Consider the following 14,084-nt stretch of genomic DNA (forward strand, 5'->3'; position numbering starts at 1 on the left):
AGAGGAATCAAGGACGCCAGTCCTCCTCAGCTGCACCCGCCCAAGGGTCTCCTGGAGTCCCTTTTTCCAAACCCGCGGACACCCCTCCCACCACCGGGAAACCCACAACTTGGCTCGACCTCCTGAGACTGGAGTGGGAAATGCCAGAGCACATCCTGAGCCTTTTGGTTCATCCTGGGCAAAGCCTTAAAGAAGGTAGAACGTGGGGCACGGAGCCAGGCTTGGACCGCATCTTCCTTCCGTGGTTGATTCCAGAGTCCTGGACCTCCAAGTCTTCCCCAGGGCTGGCCGGGAGTGGAGGCTGGGGAGGGTCAAACCCTCCCTCAGCCGCTGGAAGCTGGTGTGACCTGGGACAAGTCCCTTCGTCTCTCTGGAGCTCCATTCTCTCCTCTCTACACTGGAGGCAGCCATTCTGACTTTGTTGGGGAGCCGTGACAAGCAAACGAGATTTTTAAAAAATATATGAAAATTGCTGGCCTGTGATTGGGTCTGGCTCGGTATATGTGTCACTTTCCCCATCCCCTTTAAATGACAGGATTTAGGAGTATACCCCTCAAGTAATTCAAGTTTTAAAAGTCAACTTTGTTGAGGGGCATACAGCACACTGCGTACATATGAAGTGGACAAGTTTTCTCGAGGTCCTTTGCAATTCATCCTTGCCTGTACATCGGCCCCAGAAATCACTGATCTGCTTTCCGATGTAATAGATGAGTTTGCACCTTACAGAATTTAACAACAACGGAATCATAGAGCCTTTTGTTACCAGCTTCTTTCACTTAGCATGATGTTTTCGAGTTTCACCCGTGGTATATGCATCAGTGATTCATTTCATATTATTACCGAATCGCATTCCATTGCATGGATGGACCACAGTCTGTTTATCCATTTTCCAATAGACAGATGCGTAAATTGTCTCCAATTCTGAGTTATTGTGCATAGTGCTGCTATAAACACTCACATCCAGGTCTTTACATGGACATATGCTGTCATTTCTCTTGCACATAATATACCCAGGAGTGGGATGGAGGGGTTGTAAGATTAAGTGTATGTTTAGCTTTTAAGAAACCATCAGGGCGCCTGGGTGGCTCAGTCGGTTAAGCCCCCAAGTCTTGATTTCAGCTCAGGTCATGATCTCACAGTTTGTGAGATTGAGCCCTGGGTCAGGCTCTGTGCAGACAGTGCAAAGGGTTCTCTCTCCCACTCTCTCTCTGCCCCTCCCCTGCTCTCTCTAGCATGCTCTCTCTCTCTCTCTCTCAAAAATAAATAAACATTTTTTTTAAAAAAGAAAAAAGAAAGAAGCCATCAAGCAGTGTTCCATAATGGTTGTACCCTTTTACATTTCCATCAGACTCCATTTTTTTACCATCTAGAGAAACATCACTTGGTTAATCAAGAAGACAAAAGAGCATGCCGAGGAAAGTCGCCCATGTGACTGTCACGGTTTGTGTGTAATTACCGTGCAACCCAACAATTAGGCAGCCTGTTAAGCATTTGGAGCTGTGCTCAAAGATGTGTTCTGTTACATCATCAGTCATTCTTCTACCCTGCTCTCGGGACACTGCTTCACCCAGAGCTTTTGGTTTTTGGTTTTTCCAGTGAGGATATACTGCAATCTCCTTAGCACAGTTTGTAATGTAAATGAGACCAGACGACACATACGGACACATCTATCTCCCTCCCCCCCCCATCCCACCAACACACACGCATGCTCACATGCACACACACGGTAACTTGGAACACCTTTGGGTAAACAAACTCGGGAAGACATCCAGCTCCACCATGATGACCTATTAAGAGTATCGTCCGCTCTGTCTGATCCCCATCCCCCACATCCTGCGAAAAGGTTTTGATTATAAGAACTTAATTTTAGAATACTGTTAGATGTGCAGAAAAGCGTGAATGTAGTACAAGGCTCCCTGCTGCCCCACACCCAATGTCTCCTATTGCTGGCATCTTACGTTACTATGGTACCTTTGTCACAACTACTGTACTAATACTGATCCATTGTCATTAGTTAGTTCTGATTCCTCAGTTTTTGCCTAAAATCCTTTCTCTGTCCCAGGATCCCGCATTACATCCAGTCATCAGCTCTCCTTAGACCCCTCCAGTTTTTTAAAAAAATTTTAATGTTTATTTATTTTTGAGAGAGAGAAAGACAGAGTGTGAGTGGGGGAGGGGAGAGAGAGAGAGAGAGAGAGAGAGAGACAGAATCCAAAGCAGGTTCCAAGCTCTGAGCTGCCAGGACAGAGCCCGATGCGGGGCTCGAGCCCACAAACCCTGAGATCATGACCCGAGCCGAAATCGGACGCGTAATCGACTGAGCCACCCAGGCGCCCCGACCCCTCCAGTTTTTGACAGTTTCTCCGACTTTCCAGGCCTAGAATCAGTCATTTCTCCAAAGATCCTGCCTCCTTTTATTGGAGAATGATATTAGAAACCAAGATCTGGCGCTAGATGTGCTCAATGCTGCCAGGATGCCTGGCTTCTCAGCCCTCTTGCTGACAGAGCAGGCAGACATATGTTCCTATACTAATCTATGTATATGCACATATCTGTAATGATTTCTTTTTTAAAAAAATTTTTTAATGTTTATTTATTTTTGAGAGAGAGACAGAGACAGAGCATGAGCCGGGGAGGAGCAGAGAGAAAGGGAGACACAGAATCCAAAGCAGGCTCCAGGCTCTGAGCTGTCAGCACAGAGCCCAACGCGAGGCTCGAACCCACGGGCCATGAGATTGTGACCTGAGCCAAAGTCAGACGCTTAACCGACTAAGCCCCCCAGGAGCCCCAGTAAATATTTCTGTACGTGCCCATCTGCAGCTATAGTAAGCCAAACTTGAGTTCACGCTGATGGCCCCAACTCTAACCCAGTGCCACGTGGATCATTCTAGCTCTCCCTTTTGCTTATCTGTGACCTCCCACTCTGCCAGAGAGTAACCTGGCCCCCGCAGTCCACTTACTTAATTGTTCAAGTCCAGCATGCATGTGTGGTGATTTCACAGTTGTTAACCTGTACCCCAGTGGGGACCGACTTCACCAGCTACAGTATAGCGCTGTGTGCTTAGCTTTATGGACTCCACTCATTTCCAAAATGACTTAGGTGAGCATCCTTTCCCATCCAAACCTTATTTCATGGCCTGGACCTCCTCTTCTGATGATGGTAAATCTGACCTCCTCTTCTGATGATGGTAAATCTGGCTGTTGGGTTGATATTCCTTGTGGATACTGGATCCCCCTGCTCTACTGAGTCTCATCATTCTCCTCTGCCATCACTGGACTGAGTGATACCTCCTACCTCAAACCAGCCTGAAGAAACCCTCTCGGCCCACCCACCAAGCTCCGTGACCTCATGGGGGGACCCAGCCATGGCCCAGCTCCAGCCAGCCTTCACTCCCGTCTGAACATCACTGCTTGCCCTCCAGGACCACGCAGCAGGGGCCGACCACTCTGGGCCCTGGCCAAGCTGTCCAGCCATCCTGCTGGCCTGCCTTGTAACTGGGGCCTTCTCAGGTTACTCGGAGGATCACTTGCCTTAGAAACTCCAGCTGTCACCTCGGGCGCATCAGTAACCGATGCCAAGGCCCTGAGCGGTGGAGGGCTGGCCACAAGCAAGTGTCCCCAGGCATCCCACGGGCCCCGTGCTCCGTCCCCGCAACCACTGAGAGCACCAGTGAGGAAGGTGAGCGATCTGGGGGTGCGGGGGGTCATCAGCCAACATTCTGGGATGGGTGGCCCTGGGACACCTCCCTCTGATGCCCCAAGATAGCCCATCAGCCCTGCCAGGAGCCTGGATTCCTGTTTCTAGGGGAAGGTGAGAGAGCAGAGAGTGGCCCGGACCAGGAGCTCGGGGTGGGCGGGGGAGGGCTTGGGTCGCGTTGCAGGGCTGGGGACAAATAGGAGGGCTTGGCACGGTGCAAAAGCCCAGTGGGGTCTGAGTGGCTTTCAGTCCCCGTGACTGTGGACTCCCCAGGTTGTGTGTAGAGGTGTGAGGTATTGCCTGCTCCGGCCTCTGGTAGGCAGCTTGCCATTGGTGCTCTGGCCAGAACAGGTGTGCATGTGGAGGGGAAGCACGGCTCCCAGCCCCAGCTTCAGAGTTTCCAGCCAGCCCCTCTTTGACTGTGGGGGGGCTGGCCGCCTCCCTCGCGGTACAAGAACTGACCTCAGGCTCCTTTAAGACACGGTGATGCCCCCACCCCATCTGGGCCCTATGGACCCAAGAGTCCAGCACTGCCTCCAAGCGACGGAAAACGCGTCCCTGAGACCCCATGGCAGGATGGCCACTGGCAGAGGAGGACCAGGTCCCCTGGGATGGGTTCAGGAGTAAGCCAGCCGGTCTTGGGGTGTGACAGCCTCCGCCACACCCAGGGTGAGGAGTGCTCACACTGTGTCCTCTGGTGGCCAGGAGAGACAGATTCTCACTGGTTGTCGCTTAAAACCGTTTCTTCCTGGCCCACGATGCTGTCAGAACCCTGGGTCTCCTCCCCGCCTCAACCTCAAAGACATTTTCAGGTGCCTGGGAGAGGGAGCCACGGGAGGCCGACTCTGTGCAGGGGATCCAGGCATCTGTGGAGGGCCTTCAAAACCAGCCGTCCATGGTTCTTCGAAGCCAGGGTCAGGAAGTCCTCAGAACTAAGGACTCTTCCCCGGAAAACTAAGCCTTCACACCACATACTACCTACAACTTCAGAGGCTGTCCCTGGGCTGCTGTTCTAAATAGACACAGGGAAACATGGGTCGTTCCATCCAGGACAGGCCCCACCCCCCCCCCCCTCCTCTCCAGGTTGTGTTCGTTAACCTTAAAAATAAAAATTATTTTTCCGGCAAAAATGGGTTGACTCAAGAATGGCAGAGAATGGTAATTCAGGACAAGCCTATGGCAAAAATCATAGGCTAGTCCACCAAACCAAGGGGGGGAACTTTCTTTCGCAGAGAAGGAAGAGGAAGTCAGGAAGGGTTGTTTTGAAGGAAAGTCCACTGGGAAAAGTGAGGGATGGGGGTAAAGACAGCTCCTCATTGGCTCAGCTGAGTTGCAGGGCGCTCCCTTTCTTGGAGGAGAGGCTATGCACATCTTGCCCTGTTGGACCTGAACTGGATGATTCTCTTCTGTTTGATGATTCCTCTGTGGGGGTTGGTAATAGATCATTCTTCCTACAGTTGAGGTAGACTGTTATGGCTCCCCCTTCTGGCCTCCTGGCTCCCTTTTAGTGAGGTTTCCCATTATTAATTTTCCCATTAAGGTTTGTGGCCCCAGCCCACCTCACCGGTGCCCACATCTGGCCTCTTTTGGAAGACAGAGGCACCCCCCGCCCCCGGCCAGGCTCTCCTACAGCCGGGAGCCTAGAGACCTCCAAGTCAGTGGGAATTTGTGAGTTCATGTCACTGGGAAGTCCCTTTGCCACATGGAAGTTGGTGAATTTCAGGCACAGCTGGATCCAGGAGTTCAGACACTGTTTTAAGAACTAATTCTCCACGTGGAGGCAGAGAGAATTAGAGGCTCAGACTGGCGCATCTCCTGGGCATCTAAGCGGCCTGCAGGGCCACAAGGAATCCCCTGGACAGTGTCTCTCCCTCTCCAGCCGCACCGCCAGCGCTGCCATGCCGGCCACCAACCAGGGCTGGCCCGAAGACTTTGGCTTCCGGCTAGGCGGCTCGGGCCCCTGCTTCGTCCTGGAGGTGACAGAAGGGAGCAGTGCTCACGCCGGGGGTCTGCGGCCCGGGGACCAGATCCTGGAGGTGGAGGGGCTGGCCGTGGGCGGCCTGAGTCGCGAGCACCTCGTGCGCCTGGCCCGGCGCTGCCCGCGCGTGCCGCCCAGCCTCGGGGTGCTCCCGGGCCCCGACGGGGGTCCAGCCGCGGGATCCGGACGCGCGTCCCCGACCGCAGCCCTAAGGCCGCTGCGCCCCAGCAGAGGCCTCTCCCTGGGCCGCGAGCTGCTGCGTCTGACGGGCCGCAAGCGCCCCGAGGCCGTGCACCGGGAGCGCAGGCGCAAGGCCCAGGAGTTCAGCCGCAAGGTAGGAGCCGCGAGGGGTGAGGGGTGAGGGGTGAGGAGTCGGGGTGGTGGGCAGGGGACCCTGGGCACGGGCCTGTTGTGGGCCTGGAGCTTGAGGCTCCCATAACCTGGAGCTGAGGAATCTTCTGGAGACATATTTACCAGAAATATAATGACATTCAAGCTTCAAAGCCCTGTACCTAATTTTGTAATTCTTAATCTTTTTTTTTTTAAGTTTATTTACTTATTTTTGAGAGAGACAGAAGGAGCCAGCGGGGGAGGGACAGAGAGAGCTAGAGAGAGAATCCCAAGCAGGCTCCACACTGTCGGCACAGAGCCTGATGCAGGGCTCTAACTCAGGAGCCACGCACGAGATCATGACCTGAGCCGAAACCAAGAGTCGGACGCTTAAGCCGCTGAGCCACCCAGGCGCCCCGTAATTTTGTTGACTCTTGTTCGGTTGTTTTGTAGAAGTTGCTTTTCTTTTTTATTGACATACACAGGGGTATAAAGTACATCAAGTGTACAGATCAACACATTTAACGTATGCACACACCCTTGTAATCAACCACCTTCCTCAAAATGTAGAGCAACAGAATATAGATAATGACAAATGTAGAAAACAGAATGATTCCTTCTCCCCGGAAAGTTCCCACGTGCCCTTTTTTCTGTCCTATTCACCCCATCAAGAGGTAGCTGATTTTTTTTTTTAATTTTTTTTTAACGTTTATTTATTTTTGAGACAGAGAGAGACAGAGCATGAACGGGGGAGGGTCAGAGAGAGAGGGAGACACAGAATCTGAAACAGGCTCCAGGCTCTGAGCAGTCAGCACAGAGCCCGACGCGGGGCTCGAACTCACATACCGCGAGATCGTGACCTGAGCCGAAGTCGGACGCTTAACCGACTGAGCCACCCAGGCGCCCCGAGAGGTAGCTGATATTTTGAACTCCAACATTAGAGATGACTTTTGCCTGTTTGTGAGGTTAGTGTTAATGGATTTACTTGATGATAATGGACACGCAGCACGTTCTCTTTGGCGCTGGGCTTCTTGTTATGCTCGTGACTGTCACCCACATCCTGTGGTAGTGGATGTTCCCTTCCATTGCCCGTATTACTAACATAGTGTCTTAGTCTGTTGCGGCTGCTGTAACAAAACACCAGAGACCAGGGGGCTCAGAAACAAAAGGAATTAATTTCTCACCATTCTGGAGGCTGGAAGTAGAGGTTCTCAGCACACCAACAGACTTGGTGTCTGGTGAGAGCCACTTGCTGGTTCATAGCTGGTGCCTTCTCCCTGTGGTGACAGGGGCAGGGGGACTTGCTGGGGTTTCTTGTCTAAAGGCACAAATCCCATTCGGAAGGTCTCTACCCAGAGCCCTCCCAGAGGCCCCACCTCCTAATACCATCGTCTTTGGGGCTTAGGATTTTAATATATGAATTTAGGAGGAACACAAACATTCAGAGAATAGCACATAGTGTTCCTTTTTTTAAAGAGTCACAGTTGTTTCAGGCCCCCACAAAACTGGGATCTGGCCCTGCCTTACACAGCAGTGTGGCTGGCTAGCTGGCCATAGGAGGCCCCGGTTCATGTCCCCCAACCTTCCAAAAGCATTTCCTCTCAGACTTTGGCGTGAACGGGCCCTGAGCGGTGGCAGGTGGGAAGTTAGGGCTTCCCTGAGGACTGAGAGTGACAGCCTGGAATGACCACAAGAAGGGCCCAAGGTCTGAGTCACCTACAGGAAGCAAGGGGTGGCCACCAGGAGAGGTGGAGACCCAGGGCTGGAAAGGAAGGTCTGAGGATGGTGTTGGCCTCAGGCCAGAATCCCAAGCAATCCCTGATTTGCAGAAACCTGACCCTTTTCTGGACAAATCCAGGCAAACCCAAGAAACTGGGGTGTGACACAGTCATGGAGGAAGAGGCTGACCAGTATGGTCATGTCTGTTTGGGACCATGGGCAAGGTCTCCATGCAGCAACCATCTCAGTCCATCCCCCCTCGTATAACTGTCCTCCAGGGCCTTCAGATGTGGATGCTGAGCCCAACACCTTGGGAACTCAGTTTGATGATTGGGACACCCTTCCTTGTCCTCCATGGAAAGGTCACTATTCATTCCTCCTCTTGGCAGAGCTTGACCATGAGATTTGGGAGAGCAGAGGGCTAGGAAGCCCTGTTTGCATTTGGCTGTTGCAGAAATGGCTCCCAGCCCACTGCCCAGTGTCAGACCTCCATTCACCTAGCCTTCTCCAGTGCCCAAGCTTGGTCCAGTCCTCCCTTCTTCTAAACCTACCCCCCCCCGCCCCCCGCCAGGAACCTCAGCTCCACCATGTACCCTGGTATGACCCTTTGTCTGGGCAGGACCCCAACTTGAGCCTTTCAGCCCATGCCCCTGAGCAGGCCAGCCTCTGTAGCCAAGTATATGCAGTCACTCTCTCATACACACAACACTTAGCTCTGGCCTCCCTAGGTCAGCAGTGTCCAGCTCCTCAAAAGATATGACTTCCTTTCTATCCCCAGAATAGGCTCTGCTATCGTAGCAAACAACACCAAAGATCTTGATGTCTTTGCACAACCCACGGGTTTATTTTTCATCCATACAAAGTCCTCTAAAAGTCCAGGCAACACTCTGGGGTGGCTGACCTCTACATGAGGCCCTCAACATCCCAAGACGCCCCCATCTCAATGCGAGGCTTCAGGATTTTCTCTAGAAGAGAGCATGGAAAATTGTGCATCAGCTTTTAGGGACTTCAAAAAGCAAACTACTGCACCTGCAGTCAATGTTCATTGGCCAGAACTAGTCACGCTGCTGTTCCCAAAGGGTGCTGGGAAATGTAGTCTTCTGTGCGTCCAGGGAGGAGAGCTCGAAATATTGGTGAGCACTTGTGCCCCAATCCGTCCCGGCTGCTGTAACAGAATGCCACAGACTGGGTGGCTTAGAAACAACGAGGATTTATTTCTCACAGTTCTTGAGGCCAGAAGTCCAAGATGAGCGTGCCAGCCAGCATGATGGAGTGAGGGCTCTCTTCCAGCTTGCAGACTTCTCTTGTCCTCACAAGGGGGCAGGAGCTGGGAGCTCTCTGGGGCATCTTTCATAAGGGCACTAATCCCACCCACAAGCACCCCACTCTCATGACCTAATCACCTCCCAAAGGCCCCACCTTGTAATACCATCACACTGGACATTAGGTTATTAACATATGAGCGGGGGGTGGGGCAGGGGGTGCACCACCATTCAGACCACAGCAACTAGTAACGCCTGCTAGAATTCCAGATGACCTGGAAGGCCTGCCCGAGGCTCCGTCCAGCCTCTGGCGAGTTGGAAGGGGGCATGGTCAGAACCCCCAGAAGGTCAAGGTGGATATGAAGACCTGGCCACAAAGCAGGGCCAGGGTGGTGACCAGCGCGGGGAGGAACGTGACCGGCCGCCCAGGCCAGCCATGATGTGTTTTCTGGAGAGGGGGAGTGCTGGGTTCTGGTTAGAGCTCACCAAGCATCTCCAAAAACTGAGAGCAAATCCCCAGGAAAGACTGCCTCAGGACAATCAAGGGCTTTCTGACAATTAGCTTCCAGCGCTCTCCCTGCCCCAGTTTTTCCTCCTTGAAGATTCTGATATTTAATAGAAATCCATTAGTGTCCCGTGATGGTGCCTCACGCTTAGATATAGGTTGGGAGCATCTGGGTAATAGCTGACACCAAAACCGCACTGTGGCACAGGCCCCAGGGGGGAGGAACTATTTTTTCCTCTTTCTTACATAAAACGTCTTTCCAGCTAGCCATGTTCTCCTTTGAATTGAGGCTGCATCTGACTTTGATTTCAAAACCACTAACCTTCCTCGGCACAGTGGGTGTAAGAGAAGGGGGTGCTGGTGCTGCAGCCCACCCTGCTCACCACCAGGGAAACTGAGGTCGGCAGGGGAGCTGCAGGAAACGCCGTGAGAGGACAGCCAGCCACCACTGTGGCTCTTCAGTTCAGTTCCAGAAACATCCAGTGAGTGCCTACTATGTGCCAGGCCCTGTGCTCAGGTCTGGGTCTCAGGCCGTCGCATCAGGTCCTACCAGGCGGAGGAGACAGACGTGTAGGGTGCGTGTGCTAGGACTCAGGCCTGACGCCCTTGAACCGCTGTTTCTATGGCATCATCACTTCTGGAAAGCCTTCCTGAATCGCCTTGTGCGTCTATCTAGGAGGGAGTTAGACATGCAGTTCTGAAGTTCAGGAGCAGGCTCTGGGCTGAAGATCAAGGTCCAGGTCACCATTTGGGGTCCTTGCCCAGAGAATTGCCACAGGATGCTGCAAGAAGGGGGCGCACCATAGTGGGTCAGGGCAGTTGGATAGAAATAGCAAGTGTAGACAGCTCTGGGCCAGAAAAGTTAAGGGCATGATGGGGTTGCAGGGCAAGAAGGACTTGATGTACTCATGTATTTACAGGTGGGGAGGGACTTGAACATTTGTAAAAGCTCAAGGGAAGGAGGCAGTAGAGACGCTGACTCCATGTGTTTCGCCATCATTGATTACGGGCGTGATGCGCCAGGGCTGGGGAGACAGCCATGATGAGGGCAGGCGGGGAAACTGCTCCCCTGTAGCTCATGTTCCTGTGGGGAAAATCCAGAGAGGAAGTGGACAAATCTATAAACAAGCTATCTGGGCATAACGATCAAGGAGGTGAAGAAATAAACAGGGAGATGAGAGAGAGATGGGGGCCATTTGGCCAGGGTGGTCAAGAAGTGTCCTCAAGGAGGTGACTTTTGAGCGGAGAGCCACGTGACAAGTGGGTGGCAGGAAGAGAAGGTGGGGACAGGTGGGGCAGAGGGGTGTCTGTGGACTGGAGGGTTGACCTTGACCAGGAAGTGGGGAGCTCTTGGTTCTCGGGCGGCAGAGGGTTGTGGGGAAGGATGCTGTCTGTGGATGTCTGGAGGTGGATGGAAGGTGGAAAAGGTGGTACAGGACAGCCCCAGCTCTGGCTGAGGCTGCGCCCGCACTCCCCTAACAGAGATGCGTGGCAAACTCACAGGCTCGCTCTGCCGCCCAGCCTCCCACCTCTGCTTCGGGGTCAGCTCAGGTTGTCAGTGTCCAGACATACCTCAGACCCCTGACCATGAAGGGAGGGTTCTCGTGGAGTATGGACAGACCATGGCTAACTGCTACATTAAAAAAGAAGTGTTTGGGGGCACCTGGGTGACCCAGTTAAGCGTCTGACTTTGGCTCAGCTCATGATCTCATGGTTCTTGGGTTCGAGCCCTGCGACAGGCTCTGTGCTGATGGCTCAGAGCCTGGAGTCTGCTTCAGATTCTGTGTTTCCCTCTCTCTCTGCCCCTGCCCCACTCACACTCTGTTTGTCTCTCTCTCTCAAAAGCAAATAAACATTTTTAAACATTAAAAAAAAAAAAGCCACCTCACTCTTGTGATTCCATTCACAAGAAGTATCCAGTGTAAACAAATCCGTGGACACAGAAAACAGATTAGTAGTTGCCATGTGGCTGGGGGAAAGCGGCTGAGGGAGTGAGGACTTCGTGGGCATAGAGTTTCCATTTGGGGGGATATGAAAATGTTCTGGAACTGGATGGTGGTGATGGTTAAACCATGTTGTGAATGTACTTAATGCCACTGAATCGTACACATTAAAATGGTTACAATGGTAAATTGTATGTTATGTGCATTTTTACTACAGGAAAAAATAAAGGGAGAAATGATAACATGCACTCTTTTTCCTGACTGTATAAACCATATAAACTGTAGAGAAAATGGAAACCACTGACTTATTTAAAAAATCCAGATCACTCTAAAACTTAGTGCATATTTCCAATTCATAGATATATGCATAATTGTATATGTATAAAAATGTAACACTGCATATCCCATTTGTAACCTGTTTTTTTCACTTGCCTGTTTATCACATTTTCCTGTATATTTTATAACAGCTTCATTGAGATATATCCACATGTCATACAATCTACTCATTTAAAGTGTACAATTCAGTGGTTTTGGATATAGTCACAGATTTATGCAACCATCACCAGGATCAATTTTATTTTTTTATATTTGTTTAGTTTTGAGAGAAAGAGGCAAAATGTAAGCAGGGGAGGGGCAGAGAGAGAGGGAGACACAGAATCCAAAACAGGCTCCAGGCTTCCAGCTGTCAGCACAGTGCTCGAACCCAGGAACCGTGAGATCATGACCTGAGCCGAAGTTGGATGCTTAACCGACTAAGCCACCCAGGCACCACCATGATCAATTTTAGGACACTCTAGTTACCCCACCAAAAGAACCTCCACAGACTTAGCCATCACTCTCCATTTCATGTTTTTTTTTTTAAATGTTTATTTACTTTTGAGAGAGACAGACACAGAATGAGAGTGGGTTAGGGGCAGAGAGAGAGAGAGACACAGAATCTGAAGTAGGCTCCAGTCCCTAAGCTGTCAGCACAGAGCCTGACACGGGGCTCGAACTCACGAGCTGTGAGATCATGACCTGAGCCGAAGTCGGACGCTCAACTGACTGAGTCCCCCAGGCGCCCCTCCATTTCATGGTTTTAAATAAAGATCTTCAGCACCATTTTTTCTGACCAAATAGTCCCACCTTACATCAAACGTAAGATGCCATCTTGCACCATCAATTGCAAGATGCCCGTTTTATTGACCATCAACAGAGAAAAACCTGTGCCAGTTAACCCATGACCCATATTTCCTTATTACTTACTCATCATTTAGTTTAGTAGTCATTGAAAGAGAATTTCTAGACTCATTTGGAACATATTTAGTACCGGCAATGCACGTAAGTCAGTTCAAGTAACACGGTGAACATCTATGACCACATCCATATACACGCGCAGGAACAGCAATTAGCCATAAGATACATCCTGATTTCAGAGATGCTCGCCCCCAGAATCAACGATGTCCAGTACCACAGGGTATCAGGTGAACTTGGCTCTCCAACAACAGAAGTTGACTGTGCTAACTTGGGCAGGAGAAAGGGATTGGGGGGGGGGGGGAACGGTTCACAGAGTTGGCACTGGAGATCCAGCCTTAGAACCGGGACAGGACCAGCAACCTGAGGTCCAGCTGTCCTAAACCACCCAGTTAGGACAAGTCCGCTCAGGGTGCACTGCGGAGCTTTGCCACCACCCTGAGCAAGCTTTGCTGTCCCCCTATCTCTGCATCATCTTTTCAAGAGGCAAAACCCTGGACAAGACCCTCCAACTGCCCAAAGCTACCCTTGGCTGCCCCATAACTGCCAGAGTCTTGCCCCCCACATGGTTTGGGGTTCCCCCTTTCTTGGCTGAATAGCCAGGACTACAACTACCCCCCCCCAAAATGGATGTGCTACAGTTATTTATCCAGTATTATCAGGATTTCTGTATTGCTTCCAATGTCTCCATGAACAATGCAGAGTGAACCTCTTCACTCATAAATCTTTGTGCATAGTCTTGTCTTTCAGGACAGATCTAGGATACGTTTCTAGATCATTGGGTAAAGCCCTGGTGCATTTTTAGGCTCTGAACACACTTACCAAGCTTCCCTCCAGAAACACGGTGCCCGTTTGCATGCCCCTTTCCAACGGCTGCGTGGACTCCTCTGAGTAGATGTACCTTGATTGGTACCAGCTGGTTTGGACACAAAGCAGAAGAAAACAGAAGTCCAGGGAGAGCACTGGAGGAGTCCAAATTCAGGGCTAGGCACACACCCCGGGGCTTTTTTGTGGTGCCAGAATGTTCCCTGTGGGATCTCTCAGCGAACCGTGTGGTGGCAGGGAGTATAGTGTTATAATAATAGTAACTAGCAATTATTGAGTGCCTGGCACATTTTAAAGCTCTAGTATTGATTCCTTTGATCCTTACAATACTCAGTGGAAGGGCGGTCTCTGGGTTCGAGTCCTGACCCCGTGGCCTTGGGCAAATCAACCCCACCTCTACCAGCTTCCGTTTGCTTAGATGTCAATGAGGATCTCAGCCCTGCCGCCTTGTATGGCTGCCGTGAGGCTGGAAATGACGTGACTTGGGTAAGGAGCTCACGACGGAGCTCAGGCAGTGCTCCAACTGTCCTGCGGAGGGAAATTGAGGGAGGCGCCGGAGGCGAGCAGTATTCTGTTCTGGGTCCCTGTGGTG

General features: G+C 51.5%; 1 protein-coding gene across 1 annotated transcript in view; it reads left to right on the top strand.

Annotated features, from left to right (window-relative positions):
- Positions 1–5,595: 5,595 nt before the first annotated feature.
- GRID2IP (Grid2 interacting protein) overlaps positions 5,596–14,084 on the top strand; it is a 36,492-nt gene continuing 28,003 nt past the window's right edge. The window contains exon 1 of the mRNA XM_060649570.3: positions 5,596–6,009. Within this exon, the coding sequence (XP_060505553.3) occupies positions 5,596–6,009 (414 nt within the window). The remainder of the gene's footprint in view (positions 6,010–14,084) is intronic.

The sequence above is a fragment of the Panthera onca genome, chromosome E3 (assembly GCF_046562875.1).
Source record: "Panthera onca isolate mPanOnc1 chromosome E3, mPanOnc1 haplotype 2, whole genome shotgun sequence".
NCBI lineage: Eukaryota > Metazoa > Chordata > Mammalia > Carnivora > Felidae > Panthera > Panthera onca.